At 37.8% G+C, this 24,663-nt stretch overlaps 1 protein-coding gene across 1 annotated transcript in view; it reads right to left on the reverse strand.

Annotated features, from left to right (window-relative positions):
• Nucleotides 1-5,553: 5,553 nt before the first annotated feature.
• Nucleotides 5,554-24,663, reverse strand: part of tmem8b (transmembrane protein 8B) — a gene marked incomplete at both ends in the record, with an annotated part of 31,549 nt that continues 12,439 nt past the window's right edge. Inside the window, 7 exons of the mRNA XM_079251232.1 lie at nt 5,554-5,889; nt 11,754-11,870; nt 18,016-18,162; nt 19,604-19,782; nt 21,048-21,190; nt 23,920-24,043; nt 24,348-24,444. Coding sequence (XP_079107358.1) covers nt 5,554-5,889; nt 11,754-11,870; nt 18,016-18,162; nt 19,604-19,782; nt 21,048-21,190; nt 23,920-24,043; nt 24,348-24,444 — 1,143 coding nt within the window. The remainder of the gene's footprint in view (nt 5,890-11,753; nt 11,871-18,015; nt 18,163-19,603; nt 19,783-21,047; nt 21,191-23,919; nt 24,044-24,347; nt 24,445-24,663) is intronic.

Here is a 24,663-nt window from a genome sequence, read left to right on the forward strand (position 1 = left end):
TTTTTCCACTTATTGGATTGGTCTGCTCAACATGTAATTGGTTCTTTATTAACTCAATCCAGACAAACCTAGCATCATTATGGGCTGACATTTGTGCCCTGGGGTGCATCTGTTCTGATGAAATGGGTTCATATTTCCTGGTTACTATGCAATCATGCAGAACAAACAGTGGACTTGATGACTTTCACCAGATGGATGCCTAAACTATTGCAGACTGACCAGCATGTCTAACTGTGAGAAACAGACATTGTTGGTTAAATGCATCCGTTGGCTTCATTTTTTACAATTCCAACCCTTCTGGATCAAAAGAAGACTCATTACTTTACCATCCAAAAGTTTTTGACCCTTTTCTCCTTTGACCACATGGTGCATGTTTCTGTTGACCTTGCACAGCAACGTGCTAATGCTGCATTTCAGTCAGAGCTCCTTCTTTGGGATGTTAATGATGTGGCATTTTGCTGACGGTAGGTCATGGAAAGTTGCAGACTGAACTCTTCATACTGGGCACATTTTCCACATTTTGATTTAGTCGTTATCATTTTAAAGGCTGTTTGAGCTGTATTCAACAGTCCTTCTGCAAAATGAGTTTCTTCTTGTTTGCTTTTACAACTTCTCTACTGAATAGTGAAATGCTGAAATAGCAATGATGGGTCTGCATGACTGCTTCGTAATTTTGCCTTGCAATCAGTCCACAGTGATGAATTGGGCGTTGAACCTGACTGAAAGAAAAAATTTCAATTACCAGAGAAAAAGCAAAACTGATATGTTCACCTTTTTTCCCAGCATTCTGTGGCGTCTGTCACTAATTTGATCTGCATGAACCACTACCTTCAAAATCCTTTTAGTCAGGTCTGAGCGGATTCAAACTTGTCGTCACAAAGTTGTGCAAGTTTTATCTGGGCTCGTTTTACACATTTATGGGAGCCAACATATGCCTATATTCTTCCTGCATATCAGCAGAGCAAATGTCATTAGGAAGTATTTATTTGAGCAAGTCGCCAGTGAGGAAGGGAGAGCGTTCGTTGCCTTTGTGCAGCAGACTCCAACAGTTTCACTAGCTGTTCGCTGTAAGTATCACTACTTATATAAACTTCCTGGTGAACTCATGGCCTGCTTAGGTTTTGAAATTAAAACTGGTTACAGTTTAAAAGAAAAAATAGCACAGTTGTATCACAGAGCTGATTTTTAGTCCACCCTCGACACAAAAAGGTCTTTTATATCTACTTTTTCTGTGCCTGACCTGGAGTCATTCACATGTCCATTAGTGATTCATCTCCTCCATCGAAGGGGCTTCGTTTCAGCTGTCCAGAAAAGCATGTGTCATCAGGTGTTTCTTTGATCAAATTTTAATGTTTCAACTCATCCGTCTTACTTAGTGGTGGGTGTATTTCAACCACCTTTCTGCTGGTCATGCCTGTAAGCTTTTGTCATCTTGTACTTCTCATCAATCCAGGTAGATTACACTTCTGAAATACGGCTGGACTGTAGAAGAATCCGTACTTGTTGGCTTCAAATTTAGTTTTTCTAAAGTCTTTCATAGTATATTTGCAACATTTTTTTTTTCAAACTTTTTAACTAATAGTTAAGCAAATTTTGTGTGGCATCTAATTTGCGTTTTCTTTTAATGTTTTCTATGAGATAATTGTGCCTTTTCAATCATCTATCTATCCATCTACCACATTTCTATGACTTCTCTGAAGTTGGGTCACAGGAGCAGTTGTTCAAGCGGAGAAGCCCAGGCTTCCTTCTCCTTGGCTACTTCTTTCAGCATCAGGTAGATGTCCAGGAAGCATCTAAACCAGATGCACCTCATCCAGAGGAACAGTGGCTATAGAGCCCCTCCGTGATGATCAAGGATCACACAGCTCATGAACATCGTAAAGGATAGGAAGTTACACTGACTGTTAATCGAATATCTCTGCTTTTTAGTTCAGCTCCTTCTTTACCAGAACAGTCTGATGTAGAGCCAAAATCACTGCAGACACCACACCGATCCAGCTGTCAATCCCACTTCATTTTTCCCCACACTCATGAACAAGACCACAAGAAATTTGTACTCCTCTAGTCGGGACAGGATATCATTCCAGACCTGGAAAAGACACTTCATCCTCCTCAGTGGAGAATGAAAGGCTGAGCTTTTTTATTTTTATCAATAAAATGTTTCTTTGCTTAACTTTTGTTTTAATTTGAAATTAAACATGTACTAAGAATGATATAAAGCTTTTTCAAGGTGTTTAGCAGTTTACTTGAGGAGCAAATCCAGTAAACTATCAAGTCTATGTGTTCTACAGAATCTATCCTCCATTTATTTAGCTTTCTTTCTTTTTTTTTTTTTGTTATTGCTATGTTTCATCTAACTGAGAAATACATGGGTGGGCAGTGTGAGGGCTCAGCATCTTGCCCAAGGCTGTTTCCACATCTGAACTGAGGAAGTTGGGGATTGAATCAGCAATTTTCTGAATGAATGATGACCACTTTGCTTCCCAAACTACAGCCATCCACAAAGTAGACGCAAGAAAAGGTCTGAATCTACTCTTCCCAAATTCTTGTGCAAGTCTACCTCAATTCAGTTGCATATTTATTCTTTATAAGCATTTTGCTTTTGTTTACTCTCATCTGTCTCCAATACAAAAATCTGACATGGTATTCATGAGCACATTGCCTATTAGAAAGCAGTCTATTTGTGAAAAATGTTTTTTGCTAAATATATACACCTCAAACAAGAATCATAATCTGAGGCTTTAAGATAGGATAAAACAGACCAACATAAAGCAGGCAGTATGTGATAGCAAGAGCCAGGTGGGGGGAAAAGTCCAAAACATGGATTTTGGCACCATGCAGCTCATTACATTTCAGTCCAGAGCAGCATTTCTGCACTCAGACAGCAGAAGTAACCCAAGGAAAATATCCATGCAAATAAGCTGAGCACAGAACCCTACCATGCAGCAGGTTATGCCATTTCAGAGTAATAATCTTGTTATGTTAGTCAAGAATTCATGAATACAAAGAAGGTGCTTGCTTTGATTTTATGTGTGGTTGGAGTAAAGCAATAGCCAATGTTTGAAATTTCAATATCTAAGACCTTGTCATTTTGGTCTAATTTGTCTCCTTAAGTACACTCACAGGCCTTTTTAATCACTCCAAGAGGTGTACTCTGCACTTGGAATATTGATTCTCTTATAACATGAATTTCCATTACTTGGATTTTTATAGAAGTAACAACAGAGTTACTTTAATAATGTGTCGAAATGTGTGCAGCTCCACAAAGTTTTGCACTAAAACCAGAATCTCCCCTTATATAAATATATATATATATATATATATATATATATATATATATATATATATATATATATATATATATATATATATATATATATATATATATATATATATATATGGTTATTTTTCTTTCAGTATTGAAAAGATTCATCAAGATTAATGCCTATTGAATGTTTTTCAAGGATAAAAGGAAAAGAAACTGGGCCAACAAGGTCAATGTAACTTCCTATTTGCAGAGCTGAAGAGCACAACACTAAGAGTAGGTTGTGTGGGATGAACCGTGTTCACTTAGATAATCCTCTGTATAATGCAATAACTGATGCATGATTCAACAAAATCATTAATATGAGACCTATTCTGCTTGTGTTCTATTTAGTGACACCAACATCATCACACCACAGATATTGTGTCCACATTAAGAGCCTTTGACAAGAGAAGCAAATGCAAGGACTTTCTATGGCCTCCAATGGCCTCATTCCATCACAGTTTCAAAGCTGAAAGGACGCCATATGAATAAAAAAAAAAAAAAAAATAGAACATTTTATTTAAAAAAAAAAAAAAAAAAAAAAAGGAGACAATTATCTGTAAGAGGGTTAGCTTTTGAAAAATCAGCTGGAATGTTTTTTGCAAACAGAGAATAAAAAAGGATGCCAGTGTAACAGGTGATAAGTGTGCATGTTGCGTGGTTTATTAGCCTCAAATCTTATTCACATGTTTGTCGATCCTTATTGGAATGGATAAGAATTTCTGGGAAATGTGCCTTTCTGCTTTGTTGCCAAGGGAGATGAATACTAATCTCAGTTTTGTTTGTTAAATTCAAAGCCATGTCAACCCTGCACCTCCAAAGATTTTCATCTATTCAGTCTGAAAGGATCCCTGCGTCTGTTTTCAGACTTCTGTTCTCAGCCACATGTTTGATGGTCATGCTTAGTGTTTAGCATTAAGGAAAGCAACCATTTATTCAATACAAAAGAGTGAGTAAACAACACACTTCCCAAGCCGTCAATCCATACCTATGAGACCCACTGGCACTTTTCCAATGTATGATATTAAGCCCAAGTCCGATAACCACAAACCTTCGCACTGCAGTGTGTGCACTTGCTGAAATAATACATTTTTCTCATCTGTTCTGAAATAATCTCATAAAAGCAAAGAACTGGCTTGCACAAGGGATGATGGATCGCACCTAAAAGGAATATAGCAGAGAGTCATAAAACTCTCACAGCTCTGCTTTTTCTTCCAGAAGAAGAGAAAGGCCACATATCGACACCGTGCTCTGAAGCTGCCTTCATGCTGCTGCTGTGTAGGGGAATTATTTATTTCTTGCTCTATTCCTGAGAGGATGCTGTTGACAGCGTCTCATCTCACTGTCTGAGAATCACAAGCCTCCATTAAGGCCAGGAATTGCAATGTGATGTCTTTGTGAGAGATTTCACCAGTCGCACGGCATTTAAAAGCTCCAAATGCAGCAAAGTAACACCGAGGCAAAGAAAGAAAACATTTATTGTTCATGAATGTGGTATCACACAGGTCCTGCCAGAGAAGAAGGAGGAGGTGAAGTCTTGATTTGAGGTCTCTGAAGTGTTTCCCGCCTCCCCTCTTCTCTTTCAAGAACTTTGGGATTTCTCCTTCCACCAAAAAAAAAAAAAAAAAAAAACTGAGCGTATTCGTGTAAAAGTGATACATTGCAGTTGCAAAAGACAGTCTAACATTCCACATGACAACTAGGTTTTACATACGTGATGCCCACCGTTGTTTATATTGTTATAAAAATTTACAGAATAACATTTTGTTGTGTCTCAGTGCAAAAGGTATCTCTCAAAAGAATTTTCAGAAAAGCCGTGCCCTTGATGAATGTCTAGCCGTGCCATCCCCCGCCCCCTCCCCACAACCCCCGTTTACCTGTGCCCCCACATTAACGGTAATGGCCTGCTTACAAGACCAACAATAAATAACCAACAGAAGCAGTTTTACAGTCACCGTCAGATAGCAGCAGTGTTTCAGCTTTGACTTTAAATACATATTCACAAACAAGTGTGTCACTTACACCCACAATTCATCAGAACTTTAACTATAGATAATAATAATTACATACGGATCGTAATTACCATGACCATTACAACAGAAAAAAAATCCTGTGCGTCACATCAGGATTTCGATATTTACATTGTTGTTTTCAAGTTCTGTGGCTTAATTTCCCGTGTGTGAATTTTCCGAGTAAAAGAAGGCAATGGAGTGTCTCTAAGGTAAAAGGTCGGGCGTGGGAGTTCATCAGCTGGTGCAGATGCTGTTGATGGATATGATGGCTGGATCCACCAAACCCAGCTCCTCGTGCTCATTCACGCACAGCTGGTAGCCGCAGCCTCGCTTACGCTTCAGCGGGGTCACCTTGGCATCGGGCTTGGCTCGAGGTGGCAGGAGGAAACCCACGCTCCCAGCGATCAGCATGTGCCAGATGCTGTGGATGTAGAAGTAGTTCTCCTCAGTCTCCACAAAGGCGTACAACGCCACGGCGGATGTGGCGATCATGGTGCCCGGGAAAAGGAAGAACACCCATCGCTTCCAGGTGGGAGGGTAGCATCGCCGGCGACGGATAGTTCGCACCGTCTGATTGGACAATACACACACACACATAACGTTCTGCATCACTACAGACGTATGCACCTGCAGGTATCAAATGAATATTTACACTAACATGATATTAGGAGGGTACATATGATACGCTCCATCAGGCCCAGCATGCATTTATAAAATATGAACTGCAATATTTAATACTGTTTTACTAATGTAACAGCTGTTCTACTGACATCATCCCTTAGTTAAAAACCCCAGAGATCTGGATGCAGTTTAAACAGAATATGATGAAGAACAACAGCAGACTACTTCAGATCTTGCTTTACAGAACAATTCACAGTGTTTTCAAATAATAGTGTTCTCACTGAATATTTTCACAACAATGAAAATTCAGTCCCTGCTGTTTAATTTCTGTTTTAGACTTAAATCTGAGGATCTACCATGATGGGTTACAACGTTGGAACTTAGCACCATCTTACAAACAAGGAATTAATTGGATTACTAACCCTGGTACACTACTTCCACTCAGCATTCTGCACATTGAGACTATATTTTTGGACTGAGTGGGGGCTACAATTCCTAAGACGTTCACCCTTTGCAGTAACCTTTCATCTGCTAATTAGCATGCCAAAGTTGTGTTTCCTGTTAATATTTTTCTTTCTTTTTTTTATTTTTTAAATGTAATGCTGTGCAAAGCATGTAAGTCCCTGGATCAGAATTATGAGAATGTGTTATGTGGTGACAAAGGAAAAGATTTTTGAGCAGTTTAGCAGGAGTATCTTTGCAGCATGTGGGGGTGAATAAGTCCTTATTATGTGGACTTCTGGACTTAACTTTGCAGACCTTATACAGGATGTGTATATAATAAAAAGAAATCATCGAGACTAAATAAAAGTGGATTATCAAAAGAGAACAATAAAAGCACATTTGAATGTGCAGTTTCTTTTTTATTTAATGTACAATAGTTTTTTTTAGACATAGGTCATTGGAAGGGAAGCTTATACATAGACTCATTAAAAATAGAGATAAATGGCGTTCTAGTGAAGCACCATCAGGTGAACATTTTACTGAAGGAAATTTATAAATCCACTGTGCTTTTATTGTCTGGAATTTGTAAACACACCAAATGTTTCAAAAAAATCCATTACACTAACATAAGATGGATGTGTCTGGCCAGTCACCCCTTTATTCATTTATTTTTTCATCTCTGCACTTGTTTGGTTTTGGCAGTAACTGCATATTATGTCTCCTTTTGCTGAATGAAGAGACTATGCTCAGTCTTTCTTTATTTCAACATAGTCCACCTAGTCAATTTTTATCAGTTCATAAACACTGATTATCACCACACATAGCTGCAGGTATGTGTGTGAATTGTTGGAACAACAAATTCCTCCATTATCAAGGGAAATAAAAGCTGTTCACGAGTGACAAAGATAACGAGTGTTCACGAGTGTTCTTGCAAGTAATGGCTGTGATTAAGTTATTATGGTTAAGTTATTTCAGATTAACGACAAATAACCTGCGTGAAACCAAGTGAGGGAAAAACATAATTTGTTTTTTGCCGTTTAAGCCCCTTTGGAACAGCATTTTTTTTTTCCTCTCGTTAAAGCAAACAATTTCCGACCAGGATGGTCATTTCACGTTCAAGTCATGGACCTCATTTTGTGTGGAGTATTTGGATATTTGGCATTGACTGATCTGAAACTCTCCCCTTCCTCTTACTGCTAATGACACCCCTGCACAGCAGCAGACGCCGTGTGCCCTACGCTCCACTGATCTAATTCCGTTGTGTCTGGGAACATTCAGAATGCCGAGCTCTGCAGAAACATGACAAGCTCAAATAAAAGGGCTCTTGTAAAAATGCGTGGCGCTCAAACTGAGAGAAGCACTGTTGAAATGCAAACATTGAACGGCTTATATATTATTAACTGTCAAGCAAATCAAAGCATGAGCCCAGGTTTATCTTAAAAACTGTAACGGTGGCATGGGACCCAAGTGACTTTTTATGGGAAAGTTGCTGTAAGGAGCTCTTGCAGCAAAGATAGCTTGGTGTCATTAGGAAGATTACATTCTCAACAAAAGATGGAAAACCTCCAAAAGGCAACAAATTACAGATTAGACATTCTTCTAACATGTCAAAAATGTTTGATCCTATTTCCATCATTTAAACTTTCAAAGTAATAGAAAACAAAAAATGGATTAGGGAAAGAGAGGATGGCTTCTACAAATGGATAATCATCCTAAAAACAACCTTAAAATCCAGGGTGGATTACATCGAGAGGCGTAAACTGAAGGTTTTGCCATGGCCTTCACAATCTCCTGACCTCAACATAATTGAAAGTCTATGGATAGACCTTAAAAGAGCAGTGTGTCACAGACGGCCCAGAATCTGAAAGATCTGGAAGTCTTTTGCAAGGAAGAATGGGCGAAGATACCTCAAACAAGATTCGAAAGACTATTGGCTGGCTATAAAAAGTGTTTACAAACTGTCATAATTGGCAAAGGGCAAAGAAAGAGATAAAGAGAAAAAGAAAGAAGCTCAGTGTATCAGGAAATGTCCCTCAGCAGTCTAAACCTATAGCAGCATAACTAAGGGATGCTAACCATCCCTAGCTATAGGACTTATCAAAAAGATAAGTCTTCAGCCTAGTCTTAAAGGTGGGGAGGGTGTCTGCTTCCCTAACACTAACTGGGAGCTTATTCCATAAGAGAGGGGCCTGATAACCAAAGGCTCTGCCTCCTGCTCGGCTCTTTGAGACTCTAGGAACCACAAGTAAGCCTGCAGTCTGCGAACGAAGTACTCTACTTGGTATATAAGGAACAATGAGGTCTTTGATATATAGTGGTGCCTGGTTGTGGAGGGCTTTATATGTAAGGAGAAGGATTTTAAATTCTATTCTAGATTCAACAGGCAGCCAATGAAGAGAGGCTAAAACTGGAGAAATATGATCTCTCATGCTGGTTCTGGTCAGGACTCTGGCTGCAGAATTCTGGATCAGCTGAAGGCTTTTCAGGGCATATTTAGGACAGCCCAGTAATAGAGAGTTACAGTAATCTAGTCTCGAAGTAACAAAAGCGTGAACCAGTTTTTCTGCATCACTCCGAGACAGAATGTCCCTAATTTTGGCTATATTACGTAAATGAAAGAAGGCTGTTTTAGTAACCTGCTTAATATGTGGGCCAAAGGACAGGTCAGGGTCAAATATTACTCCAAGGTTTCTCACTGTAGCACTGGAAGCTAAAGTAATGCCATCCAGGTTCATTACAAAACCGGAAAATTTAGCTCTGAGTTTTTCAGATCCAACGAGAATTACTTCAGTCTTATCTGAGTTTAAGAGGAGAAAATTTCTAGACATCCAAGTCTTTATGTCTATGAGACAATTTTGTAGCCTATTGGGCTGATTTGTTTCATCTGGTTTAAAGGATAAGTATAGTTGAGTATCATCTGCATAACAATGAAAGTTTATTCCATGCTGTCTAATAATTTTGCCTAAAGGGAGCATATATAGCGTGAAGAGTATTGGTCCAAGTACAGAACCTTGAGGAACTCCATGACTTACTGTAGTTTGGGAGGAGGACTTGTCATTTACATGAACAAACTGAAGTCTATCAGATAAATATGATTTAAACCAGCTTAACGCTGTACCTGTAATTCCAATCACCTGTTCTAGTCTTTGTAACAGAATGTTATGATCAACTGTATCAAATGCAGCACTAAGATCAAGCAAGATAAGTACGGACACAAGTCCTTTGTCTGAGGCCATAAGAAGGTCATTAGTAACTTTCACCAATGCTGTCTCAGTACTATGATGAGCTCTAAATCCTGACTGAAACTCCTCGCATAAATTATTTCTGCTCAGGTGGGCATGTAGCTGAGCTGAAACTATTTTCTCCAGAATTTTGGACATAAACGGGAGGTTAGATATAGGTCTATAATTTGCTATCACCTCTGGATCCAGAGATTGCTTTTTAAGTAAAGGCTTGATTACAGCAGTTTTAAATGATTGTGGTACATATCCTGTCACTAAAGACATATTGATAAGATTTAGTAGTGATGTATTAATTAAAGGGAAAATGTCCTTAAAGAGGCTCGTTAGGAGAGGGTCTAAGATACAGGTGGATGGTTTAGATGAAGCTATTATTTTAGTTAATTCAGAGGGTTGGACAGGACAGAAACTATTTAGACACAAGTCAGATCCTGGTTCTAAGGATGCTTCGGAGACCACAACAGGCTCAACATTATAGGTAGAAGGAAGAGTATTGTGAATTTGATCTCTAATAGTGTCAATTTTATTCCTGAAAAAATACATGAAATCATCACAGCTAAGTGAGAAAGGAATACATGGCTCCACAGCGCTCCGGCTGTGGAGCCATGCTCCCCTCTAGGAAACCACAAACCTTGTTTTCAAACTCATGTCAGAGGTTTGGTCTTAAACGCTCCATTTTTTCCAACAACCCTGCCTGAAAGACTATTATTTTTTTATCTTCTCAGTTCAGGGAGCACATTATGACTCAAAGAGTCAGTGAAAGTACAAGCAGAGTTATAATGGAACTACAACCCATGACTAATGCCCAAAGCTGGAGAACTTTTTTAAGCCTCCTCTGCGCTGATGTAAAATAGCTTCACTGGTCAGAAACCAGCAGTTTTCAACCACGCACGTGTTCCAGCCATCTCTTAGCATAAATGACAGACTAAATGCTTTGACACAGACGGTCATGGGGGAACAATAGAGGGGGCCGCGCAGACATGTCTCATCTGCATGTTTGAACAAGCTTGACCACAAATGTTAAAACACACATTAAGTATTAAGTGTTTCATCCGGTGAGAAAATATCCCAGTAGAGCAATTCAGGGCCCATGTCAATATATAGAACGAGGGCTCATGGCCATCAGTGATAGATCGAAAACACCCACCCAACACTGCCAACCTCCAGATTATTAAAAAGCAGTGTGGGTATTATTCTTTCAGTTGTTCAAACTTCCAGTTTGGTGCATACGGGGAGAGGGTGCTGTTCAGGCTGACACGTTGTCACCATCCCATCCTGATGCCGACTAGTCGTTGTGTACACTGGTCAACAGGTGGGGCTGGAGCTGGAATGCATACCATTGATTAAGCTGTGAAAGCCTGTGTGTAATGATTTCCCTCCTCTTCTTTCTTTCCTCCCGACCAGAACCAGCCAGACCATGTGCTTGCAGAGCCAGCTCGACAACAGCTTTTAATATTTCCTCCATTTTCACTTTCCTTTCGTTTTGGTTTGATCTAGGTTAAACTGCTGGTTTTACATTAATGGATTAGTCCCTCATTAGAAGAGAGGCCCTGATCCAACAGTCCACTGCGGGGCTGGTTTGAGGCGTTGGCCCACTTTTGTTTCTGAAAAGGGTCTTTGGTTTGTTCATTAGTTCTTGGACTCTTATGAAAGAGTGCTTGCTGATTTAGGGGGTGTAACAAATTGTTAAATAATGAATATAAAATAGTTTAATCAATAAACTAATTAAATAAATGAGAGACGAAGCAAAAAGAATAAGAATACATGCATATAGGAAAAAGTAAAACTGGCTACATTTATAGATAAAAACGAATACAAATAACAAAAACCAAAGTAAGTTTTGCATATGTTGGTGTGTTTACATGTTAAAGTGGTGACATGTTAAAGACTGCTTCTGTCTGCACTCGCTAAATCAAGTTTCATAAAAACACAGTGTATGACAATGTAATAGTTAAGCGTTCCTCTTTTAGAAATGTAACTTGATTTATTACAAATATATAGCACATTATTCTAACAGATCAACTCAATTTTGTTTTTACAGATGCAATGGAGAATCATTATGAAATGACACCTATAAATGACCAGTATGCTGCCACTTTAGTGATCAGCGAATATATAAATTTTCCTTACCCACGCTACGGCCATGATGCCCAGAGCAAACAGACTGGGTCCCAGCAGGTTCCACAGACCGTGACGATCCAACTGCAAAGCCATGGACAAAGACATCGCCCCCAGAAGATACAGCACCTGAAGAAAATCCACATGGATCAATGCCGGCTTTTCATAAACACTGTGAACATCACGACATCACCGGGGGACTGGAGGATGATTGTATAGCCAACAGCTCATCTCTACTACTGCTTTGCCCAACCTGCAAACACGTCTGAGAAAATGGTTTTGCAGTTACTCATCTCATCTCTTCAAAATGATGAATGATTATGAAACCACCAAGCGTTGATTTCAGGAAGGGACATGCTTTTTAAGCTGCTGTTTATGTAGCAAATTTTACTCTCTCAGCTTTAGTTACTTGATAGTTATTTTTAGTCATCTTAATTTAAAACTTTATGATCATTTTGTTTCTTTTTGTTACATTCTTTTGCTTTTTTTGGGGTTGTATTGTTTTTCTTTGTAGCGTTTTGTGTGTTGTGATCATTTTGTGTATTTGAGTCTTGTGCATTTCTTTATTGTTATTTAGTTTCTTGCTGTGATCATGCCCTGCCTCTGTTTTTATTTTGTGTGTTATTGTCAACATTTTGCTACTTTTTTTGTGATTGACTGACTTGTTTGGCTTATTTTTCTCCCTTTTTTTGTCATTTTGTGTCTCCTTATTGTCACTTTATGCATTGTTTTGGGCATTTTGTTGCTCTTTTTTGGATTGTTTAGTGTCTGTTGGGTCATTTAGCTGTTTTCTTTTGAATTCTGCTTTTTCTAACAACTATGCTTTTTTTGTCATTTTGCACCAAGAGGAAATGTTAGTGTGTCAGCCTGAATCATTAACACATTCATTAATTTATTTATTTATTTATTTGATAGGGACAAATATGCTCCATGAATGATGTGACATACTGCAGCATTTTAGCCAAGGCTAATTTTCAATGCCCGTCCCTAGTTGGGCTTTTACACAATACAAAAAAATATATACACAGTACATTACATTGTAAAAATAAAAGTATATACACATATGTGTAATTACATATACATACAAAACACAAATATGTAAGTAAACACCAAAATGTAAAATTAAGTGAAACACATTCAAGGCTGTCAATAAAAATCTGTCAGAAATAAGAACATTGTCAATGTATTCAAACAAAACCACCTTCTTAACACCCACACAGAAAAATGACACACTAAAAGTGAGTACAGTCCTGATTTGTCTTTAGCCAGTTCTTAAGTCTGGAAGAAAAACATTTTAAAATCCAGTATGGTATTAAGGTCTGTTGGGAGTGAGTTTCATAACTCAGAACTCTTCACAGAGAAGAATGTCTGTCCAAAACTAGTCCTAAAATAAGGGATCAGGGACCACACATGTGGCTACTTTATATTTTGCTCAGTCAGGTCACAGCTTTATGGTCATTTGACTGACTACCCAGCTAACAATGCTGACAGGAGAGTTAAAAGCCTCCCATTATGTAAATATGCCAGCAGTTAAATCTACCAGTGGGGAAATATTTGCTATAGGACACTGGTGCATCAACTCAGCGATGCTGAAATGCCAATGGGTATTGTAAAGCACTTGCAGAGTAATGTGCTACACCATGGTATAACAATGAACACTAATACTTACAATAGACCCTATTAGAGAAAAAACATATTTTATTCTTTTTTGCCAAGTTCACATTTGGACATAAATTCAGAGGATAAAAGAGATAAACTGACAATGAAAGAAGCTAAATCAATACGCTGCACTCGCATAATTTGGAGAGAAAACCGTGATGTCTGCGGTGTGTATTCTTCTGGCTGGTGGGTGGTGTGAGGGGGAAATTGGAGATTTTGGAGCAGGGAGGGGATGACCTGCCTGCAGGAGAATATTACTAATTGGCACAGACCACAGAGGAGAGAAGCAGCGTGTTGCAGCCTGAGGACTCTCTGCAGCCACAGTCATCAGTCATACTGCGCTGCCAGATCATACACAGGCACCCAAACATGCATGCATTGTACACAGGCATGAACGCTCTGACACTCAAAGGCAGGTATTTTTACTGTAATGAATCATTGCATGTCATTGTGATGGACGAGCTTATAAAATTCTGGTGCAAGCCTATTTTTATCTGCCACATGTATTTTCATGCTCACCAGTATACAGTAACATGATCTTGGATGCTTTCTGGGTATGTGTGGGTTACAGCATTCCTAATGGCAGTGCCACATTAGCCTCAAATACTTCTGAAGTCATAAAAAAATGTAATTAGTATGAATATGGGTATCTCAACTTTTAAGCTAATCTCAGAGTCATTTATTAAATGACAGCTCATGTAGTCTATTAAGTATTTAATAGCATTGAAGTCTTATCTTAGCACCAGTCCTTTTATGGGTCCTTGCTGTGGTTTTATTGGTCTTTACACTCTTCTGACCTACTGCCTTTATTTACTGCTACTATGGCTAATAATACAAATAATTGTTTCTTTGCCGAGATCTTTGTTGATTGGAAAGTCTGTGTTGAAACCAAAAAAGGAGGGGAAAAAAGAAAGAAAAATAAATGTGTTCACTTCTATTTTCTAAAACTTGTGGAAAAAAATTCTAGTCAATTCTAGTAAATTCTAAAATTAAAAAAAATATCATGTTAAACAAGATTTCTAAATAATATTTCATGGACTTCAAATAGTAATTTTGGGCTTTTGTCATAAACGGGTCTATTTCGTTGTGATTATGGCTATAATTAGAGTCCAAGCTATACTTTGTATAGCTTAGGCATGAGGCTCAGACTCCCCATAGATGCCATGTGTGGCTTTAGTTTGTCTTTGTATTTATATCTAAAAAAAAACAAAAATAAAAATGGAAGGATTAGAAAACAGAAGAAGAAACAAGTTGTTTATCTGGTTAGTTTTGCAGGATTGATTCTGATGCAATAACCTTTGGCAGGTTGAGGCAACCAAATGACCTACAGCTTCTTTCTGCGCTCAGATGTCCTCACATGATACCGCACACTTATTTGTGAGGACTTGAAGGTCTTTCTGGGTCCAAAAGTCACATATGTTCTGCACACAAACACACACACCCACTATCAGATGATGTTGCCCCCTCTACCCTCTACAGCTACTCTGGCCATAGACATTAACAAATGTACACACCACATACACAATGTCTCGCTCAAGTACACAAACGCGCAGGTCCTCTTGCCAGTCCTGACATGTGCGATTTGATTAGTGACTGCATACTGCAGCACTAAGCAAAAATGAAAACCCTAGAGGACAGCAGATGTTCATATTCTCCCTCCCTCCACACTCTTCTCCTTCTCACCCTCCCAAGCACACACACACACCCTCTTGTGTGTGTGTGTGTGTGTGTGTCTCATTTATGGACAGGGACACAAATTTACACTTGCACACACACTCTTTCCCTCAGACTGCTCCATCTTGGTGTGCAGCCAGAGGGTGACCCAGGGAGAAGGTGCACCTGTTAGTGTTTATCCTGTGCAATATGTCAACAACCAGCGAATTTCCAGCCACGCGTCGCTGCTTCTACCACACTGATCTTTTCATTACAACGATGAATTTGAGGCATATGCATGAGAATTGTTTATGGAGACTTGTAATTTCTTTTTGTAAAAGGTTTGCTCAAAAAGGTCTAGTTCCTACAGTGGGAATTAGTGGTTGTCAAACAAATCAAACATTTGCAGAGCTCTCCTGAATGGCTGCTCTTCCATTTGGAGAAATAAGCCAATCAGAGCATTCCAGCGTTGGTGACCTCAGTTACTCTCCATGCAGTCAAACTGAAGTGCCAATTAGTTCTTGCCTGCAGCAATTTGGAAATATACTAAAAAGTTTGCAAAACACATTTGATGTTAAATCCATTGACAATGTGTTTGCCGCATCTTCAGTTATAATAATACTAATTTTAAATAAATTATTTTAACATAACAGTTTCTTTAAATGGCTCATTCACCACTGTAACCAGTTAATTAAAAAGAGAGCTCGTTTGTCATCCTTCCTGAATTTTCCAGTTCTTTGTTGCTAGTAAGCCTTCTGCAGAGTCGCAGCGGGGGGAGGGGACAAATTTAATGGTATGTGAGATCTATTTAAGGTTTCTGTGAAATTGATCAATTATATCATTCCCTAAAACACTGAATGCATGACAAGACCCGTCTGTTGTGGAACCAGGACTTCCAGGCTGTTACACGCTAGCTGAAAGCTTTTCAGTAAGTTTTAAGCGGAGAACTGCTCTAATAAACCGAAAGATGAACTAGTTAGGTTGTTGTTCAGAAACAGCAGATCACTGCCAATTTATTAGCCATGCCTTTTTTGGAGATTAATATTTGATGAGAAGTTGAAGGCAACTGCAAATCTGATGCATAAAATCAGGGCTTTTCAGGAGAATTTTCAGCCGCTCAGGCATGGCAAGACAGAAATGGTTATGAAGAACATTAAGGTCTATAGAAACTCCAAATAAATCACAATATACATCTCTTAGACTGGTCTAATCATATATAAGTTTTTTTTTTTTTTTAATCTTATTTGTCTTCTATGCACAGTACTGGTACACGGGCTCACAATGTGGCTTCTCATCTGTAATCTTGTTTCTGGCTTTATTTGTTAAATTTTACATCCTGGTAATCATCCAGACTGGTTATCTTAGTGCTCAATGAGGATGCATAATGGCAAAAAGAATGTGTATTTTTACTTTACTGTTCCTAAATTGCAGTTTCAGACTGTGACCTTATATATTAAAAGCTAAATTTCTCACTCATTATTGCTGGAAATTTATATAAGAGGAGAGTAGCCAAGTAAATTTCCTTTTATTCTTTGTTATGAACAGAGAGACAAGAAGATTTGTGAGTCTTGATTAACTACTGGTTTGAGACATAAAATCCATGACATTATTGACCGTATCAGTCTCTTTATGTGATAGCATTGGGCTATTTAGATGCAGGTCACTTCCATGTTAATGGTCTTGACAATGACAGAAAGAGACACAGTAAGGGAACAATATTTGCCAGTGAGGCAGGATTGGGCTGAACACTTTGTGAGGGATGATGCATGAGGTCAGTCTTCTTTCTGTAACATTTCACATTGAAGTGACAATCAATATTAGCCTGACAAGTACGCTATGGTTGCGTAAAACATACTTCTGATAGATGGGCGCAGTTAAAAAAAAAAAAAAAAAGTATTGCTTCTCTACATGTTAAAGCTTGTTGAAAAGTCAGTGTGATAAATGGCTCTTATTGGCTTTTCAAGGATTTTACAGCACTTACAATAACAAGAGCAATTGTTGTCAGATTTACAAAATATTATTCACTTCACCTGGGCTCAGTGTCTCCGAGTGAGTGTGCGTCAGAGCACCAGATGCAAACCATCTTTCCAGACCATTTTATTCCCTATTTATTTGGCTCGGATGTTTAAAAAAGGAAGAAAGAAAATCATTAAGTGCTTTATCTGATGACGGCATGTAAAACCCTTCAGCAAAAACCTTCAGACAGCGATTTTTTATAGTTATTCACTATAAGGACTGAAAGGATTTCAAGGAGCCATCATTCCTTGATGAAAGAGGAATTATACACCTCAATGCATTTGTCATTGCTAACACTAGGGTATACATTTCTAAATGACTAAATTTAGATGCATAACAAAGCATTTGAATGTTTAAAAAGATTAGCTTTCCCTTTTTGGTCCCGAACACCCACTGACTGCTATCTTTAAACTGGTAAAGACAGAAAATTAAAATGAAGATTTTACTTCATTTTGATTTTTCCTGATATTGTTGTTAATATAAAATGAAAACTAACAGGAATGATAAAGACTTTATTAATCCTAGAGGATTGTGTTTTGCTAAATTGTTACAAGGTGTTGTGTTTTTTTTAATCATCATCTCCTGTCAGCTTCGATTTGCCTCATTTCTTCACTAGCGGTACAACCAGCAGATTGTTCATCTGAATTCAATCTTTTCTGTTTGAACTTATTGCAAAAATAGTTTTCAAGCTTCTGTTATTACAAATCCAATCATCTGTTGATGATAGGAGACATGGTTAAATGGGAATGATGGTTTTAACACCACAGCAATGTACAGGTTTTTAGCTTGTGTTTTCAACTTAGTTCTACAAGATTCCTATATTTTATTGTAAATGTGTGATGTCGGCAAAGTAGCAAATATATTTGTTCTGAGAACCAAGATAAATTACTGATTATGCTTTTACAAACATATTATTGTGTCATGATGTGGGAATTTTGTTCCGCACCTGTTTGATGATGGACTTTAGCCTTGCCATAGCAATGACAGTAACCCACACGGACATGAGTGACCCAAGGAAGTCGCAGAACTGCAGGACATCATACTCCATGATGCAGAAGACCACAATACCTGGTTGATCACATGCATGGTAGAACTGTGGGAAGACATGCAAAAGAAAGGTCACACCACCTGGCAAACATGTCAGAAATTCATACAGCAAAGCTCTTCTGAAAAGAAAATGATCCAATAAGAACAAAACTTTGCTTTAACTTAGCTCAGCTTGAGAATTCACAGACATGTCATTAAAGAAACAAAGTGTTTGCTATTCTGACCTGAACGTCCATGCAAAGTTCCAAACAAAACTTGAAATTTATTCTCCCTTTTCAACACAGAGATCCCACAAAGTGCACCATAATAAAAACACATCTGAAGTAAAGAAGGAAATAAGATGAAAGAACTACGGCAATTTATACAGGATATAAGGCCGATTTAATCTTCCCTGTCTTACAAATTAGAGCTATGAAACTGAAATGGAATTTTGATTGTTATGAAATGGTTAGAAGAGTTATGGATTTTTGTTTAGGTGTATTTGAGTATACGGTAGTCAGAAAGTCTGCCCTTCTCCCTTAAAACTCCATCTCTCATTATGAGCCTGTTTGATTTCCACTTGAAATCTTTACGTCAAGCTCAATAACAAAACAGCAACTCTGACTCAGTCTGGTTTTATTTTCTGTCTCCCTCCATTATTTACGATTTTCCACGACCCTGTATTGGACTAAGATAAAAGAAAAAAGAATGAATTCATGCTTTTGATTTGGCAGAATAACAGATGTTTTTTCCTTATCTTACACAAGCCAAGCAAAAAAAAAAAAAAGTCAGATAGTGTGTTTAACATTTACCTAAATATGTCTTATCTCCAACACACAAGGCTGTTCAGGCTGTTTCTGACGTATAGCTCAGTGAAGATAAAAAAGCAAATACCACTAGTTAAGGCTTGTTAAACAGCTAATAAGGGAAAACACGCAGCAGTTTGACTCAACACTTTAGAAAAAAGACATTCATTTCATGAATTGCAACATTGCCTGCAGGTTTAACCATCTCTGAACCTGATATTAAAATGGATCATTCATAAAGAAAAGCAAGCATAGAATTAAATTCTATGAGCCGTCTGTAACAACTTTCTATTTTCTGAAAACATCTTTTCTTGTTGTTTTCAGGGATTTGACAAATTAATTTAAAACAACCAAAATAAAAGAATAAGAGTGCTTGCTATCAGCCTTCATTCCCACCTTTTTATACATTCATCACCAATGATCAGCGTCGCAAATACGCGTGACTTCGCTTGCCTGTTTTTTGAGTTCATGTGCTTTTATGTGCACAAACAATATAAAAAAAATGTACAATTTTATAAATATATAATTCCATACCATCTAAGGTTTTAAAAGTAACCAAATAAAATAAACCATCCACAAATTTCTGTTCCAGTCCCAACACACTTTTTTTCTTTCATGTTTAGAAGCTTTTATATGTAAATCCACAGACATTTGTAAGAAATAAATTATTTCAGTCACAAATTTCATGTCAAAATCACTCACAGTAGAGAAGAACATGGTGAAGATGTACACCGAAGCCTCCAGCAGGTAGTGGCTTCGAATGGCGATGGCCACTGGTGGGACGAACATCAGGTTACTGAGACAGAGCAGAAGAGTGGAGAGGAGCTGGAAACTGTAGGAGTAAGCTTCCGAGTTGTCCGTGCATCCCCAGCCATTCCAGCCTAACACGCACACACACACACAAAGACACAGTCAGAGTTGAGGCTGGTGTAAGAAAGAAGAGATCTAAGGAAGCTTTGGTGTTTGAAAATCTTTCCTGCACTCTGAATAGCCTTTAGGAAAGTACACTAAAACACTAGTTTATGGAAGAAATACTTTCTTGTAAAAGTAACTTTCCTTTGAATTTATGCACATTTCTTGCAATGCAGAAAAAAAAAAAAATGAACATCTTGACAAAATGTATGAAACAGAAGCCATCCCTGGAAAAAAAAAAAAGCATCTTCCATGTTAAAAAAATAATACAAAAACAGGTTTGTGTGGAGTAGTTCATCCCACAAGATAGAACCTGTTAGAGGCGGCTCTCATCTTTTAACACACCCCTGTTTGCTGCATTGGATCCTTATCAAGCGGTGGACTGGATAAGACATAGCGGATTAAATATTTGTGAGCATTGTTGAGCAGAGATTTTGCTGTGTGAGACGGGCCGAAGGCGAGAGCTGGGTGACAACGGCCTGCCAGGAAGCAGAGACACACACATGAAGTATGATGACGACTTTAAGCGAAGACAAACAGGCTCCAATAATAGAAGATCAAAGAAAGGATTTTAAGAAAAGCCTTAGAGGACACGCTTTGTTTAGTTTCATAAGCTCATCTGTTATTGAAAAGTTGCTCATAATTGAGAGCGTGTTTTATTGTCTTATCAAAACAGCTTTCATTAGATTAATACAAGGCCACATTGGACAGAGGTATGTAGAATTTAATTGCGGCATTGTCAGTTCAGTTCTGGAAAATTACTTATGCCACCCCACCTGGCTCTCTCCCATCTTCTTGTCACTCTGTATGATGTATTTTCCAACAAATTGGAAATTCATTGCAGGGCTGATGACCCCATTCCCTCAGAGAAAGTTTCATATCATCATCTTGCAAGCTGAGAAATCTTTTCACTGCTAAAATACAAGTCTAGTCATTAATTTAGAGTCAAACTTTCTGCACATCATTGACTGCTAATTAATAAATAATGGCATTGTCAAATATATCACAATAATTACTTCTCCACCGCTATATAACAACTTTGCAAGGTTTGTTTGCAATTGACACTAATACTGAATCCGAAGAAGACAACCGTAGACGACCTGATCTGAATTTAGCTCACAATGGGCACAAATTCAGATCAGCAAAGTGAGGAAAGAGAGAGCTTTTCATGTCAGCCTGACAAATACACTGACATTGTACTGCACTGCTTCAGGCTCTCTACAGAAATCGTTACCTGCTTTGCATTCACACGCAGCATAAAGGTAATTGTTGGTGCGCAAGAGCTTGCACTGTCCATAAGTCCCACAGTCGTTGATGCAAGGAGTCAGGTAGGAGCGCATGTACACCTCTGCAGTAACATTGCTGCAAGGCTCGAACCTGCGAAAAGGTTAAAGATAGTAAGGTTATCACCATGGAAAAGTCATTTTTTTCCACAGATAATGATGTCATGTTGTTAATCTCTGTGTTTAAGTCAGAGAACTGTGATCATACTCTTTCAATCATTTGGCCATGAACATTGACACTGATGATAAAAAGTAAAAGCATTTCTATTCCTTTTATATTTCAGCTATCATTTTAATTGCTGGTTTAGAGTTGCAGCTGTAGCTGTCTATTCTACTGTAATTGCCAACTTTCTTTTTCCCTTGCAAGTCCGACAAACAACCTGATCCAAGTTTTTGGGCACACAGGTTCAAAGCCAATTTTGCCAGCAGTGATGATGCTGAAATTTTCATCAGGTGATTGTGCAGTGTGACAGGTGATTAAATTTTGGGATCAAAATCTCAGTTTGTCTCTGTCAATGACCATTTCTACAATGAAAGAAAAAAAAAACCAATGACTGTCATGCACACACAGAACCAACATTATAGAACCATGGCAAATTTTCATTAAAAGTTGCTACTCTAACAAATTTAAACGGTAAACATGGATGCAATATTCTACATAAATGTCATTGTTTGCTCATTTTCATGGTGACTCTCATTTATGACTCAGGCAAGGGTTGTTTACACACTAGAAATATACGATTTGGGTTTATCTTATCCAGTGGTGCAGCAAATATTCTTGCAAGTTCCTTGGACCAGTTTGGATTTCATCCCTTTAAAGCCTAAACCTGGAAATAATGGGCAAAAAATTCTTTCTTTTCTTTATACATGTGAGGTGTTTTTGGGTTTTAACAAAACCTTAACTTCCATGCATGCACCGTGTATTACCACGTTACATAGCAGAATTATTGTAGTGCAGAATATTTCCACCAGGGATCAGAAGACAAGTTAAGTACCAGATGATTACAGGAATTTTAGTTTTCTTGCCATAAAATAATGCAATAGGTCTCAGAAAATGCAAAAGTGATTGCCTAAGTTTTGCCTGTTTTATACGAACCAAGAAAAAAAAAACAGTTCAACTGGTTTCACCTTCATTAAACCATCTGTCTCTACCAACTACACTCTTATCTATTGAAAATGTATTTCTATTTTCTATTTGTCCGTAGTTGTAGCTTTAAGAAACAACACTACAAGCCGTCTTCTACATCCATGGATTAATGTTGAATGTCCAGCCTAGTCTGCTCAGAAAAGACCGCAGACTAATTTAGTATGTGTACGAGTGTGAAATCTCACACATAACAACGTGAATGCTGTCACCATTTTCTTACTTCAGCTTAGCTTATGTGTGAAGATGAGTACATGTCCCACACCATCTGTCATTATCTGTTATTCAAATTCAACTGGAGCTCTCAAGAGGACCAGAAAAAAAAAATCTACTTAATTTCATTCTGTTCACATTTTTTGGGCTATCAAAGGTTTGACATAACAGCTCAATCTGCTAAACTGCTAATACTCAAAGCGCATGAAGAAGCTTTGGACGACTAAATTGAAATATTCTCCCAAAATTCTCCTGCCAACATCTCTCACAGTGATTTAAAACAATCCTCTGAGGGTATGAAAAAGAAAAGAAAATACAAACTTTGTCCATCTTTACCTAAATGTGGAGAAAATGTTACAAGATACCATGAAGTATCTACAAGTCCATGACCTGTGAGAGTTGTGCCCTTCATAAAAAGCACAGCATGATGAGGACAATAATCATCTTTATTTATAAAGTACTATCGAAAACAAAACTCACAAAGTTCAGGCTCTTGGTTTTGTTTTCTGTACTGAAGCTGGAAAAAAATATAATCAACACCTTTTACAGCTGCGAAAAAACAATGTTTTTCTTTGACATTTGAATAATATTAAATTTATATTTGTTTCTGAAAAGTTTTATTTAAATTATTAAGACATAGTTATAGAAATGTAAAATCTGCTTTTCAATCCTCTTTTGAGGAGCGATCCATAGCTCAAATCAGTCCTCTGAGTGACAGCTGGGAGACGACGTGGCTGCATAGCATGGCTTCTTCATTAAGATGCTGAATTATTGATTCTGGTAAACAAAATGCTGGCTGTTATTGGAAGACTTGTTATCATATTTTCCCTCATATCATACATCCTATTCTGCAGTTGTTTTCCTGTATATGACAGTGAATATTGTCTCACAGAGGTTGCTGTGGGGTGTTGGGACCAAGCCTAAGAAATGATTATAAGGGTGTCAAAAATTTATGAGCAACAGCCAACCCCCTTCGTTTTTGTGAATTTCTGCTTGTAAATCATGTTTTTCAGACTTTCTGGGTTGAGCACCTCCGAGAATACACTTAACACACTTGTTTCCACTTTAAAGGAGCAGTTAGATATTTTGGGAAATGTGCTTATTCACTTTCCTGCCAAGAACTGGATTGGAAGACAGATACCCTTCTCGTGTTATCAGAAGGATTATCGTCGAACAGAGTAGCATATTCTTGTTTTTTGGAGGGTGTTGCTTCGTTTGGAGGCAGAAGACTCGATTTAAAAATGTCATGATCATCTCCATCATTAAGAAAACAAAGCATACTTATATAAATGTGTCAAATTATCCCTTAAAATACACAATAACTCTTTTTTTTCTTTATTTTAATCGCTTTTACTGTAGCTGGATTAAGTTCCCCAGCGACACATTATTTTCTCTACTACACACATTATTACAAATAAGAAGAAGAATACATTTTATTTAACATGGCCTTTTTTAGGGCCTCTTACCCATGTTCAGTGGCACATAGGGAGCGCAGACTGAGGTACCAGGTGCCTGTTTGTGGGTAGGGAATTCTCAGCTTGGTGATATTAGCAGACATGTTCAAAGAGAGGAAAAATCCCGCCACTGATTCTGACGAAAAAAGTCACAATACAAAAAAAATATTTTAAAACTGATTTACACACTAAATAGCTAATCTTTGTTTAGGTTATTGAACCACAAATATATATATATATATATATATATATATATATATATATATATATATATATACATACATACATACATACATACATACATACATACATATATATATATATATATATATATATATATATATATATATATATATATATATATATATATATATATATATATATATATATATATATATATATATATACTTTTTTTCTTATCATAGTTAAATGGGACACACCTGATTCACAATTCAGAGAGGAGTTTTCCTGGAAAAAAAGAGGCATCCCATGGTTCAGGCAGCCAAACACTGTGAGATTGGCCCCTTTAAGCGTCGACTGCATGAAGAAACACAAGCAAACGTCAATCATGCGTACAACCATCAACCATCTGCCATCATGTCGGTGAGCGACACTCTTCATGATTACCTCAGGCCTCCTCAGACAGTAAACTTTAAAACTAACAAATCAAGTGAAACCACTCTCCCCCTGTCTGCCACAGGCACCGAAATGAAGATGTTGGCAGTTTATCTCCTTAAAGCATCAATTATACATTAA

Source organism: Telmatherina bonti, assembly GCF_933228915.1.
Source record: "Telmatherina bonti genome assembly, chromosome: 13".
In the NCBI taxonomy this organism is placed as follows: Eukaryota; Metazoa; Chordata; class Actinopteri; order Atheriniformes; family Telmatherinidae; genus Telmatherina; species Telmatherina bonti.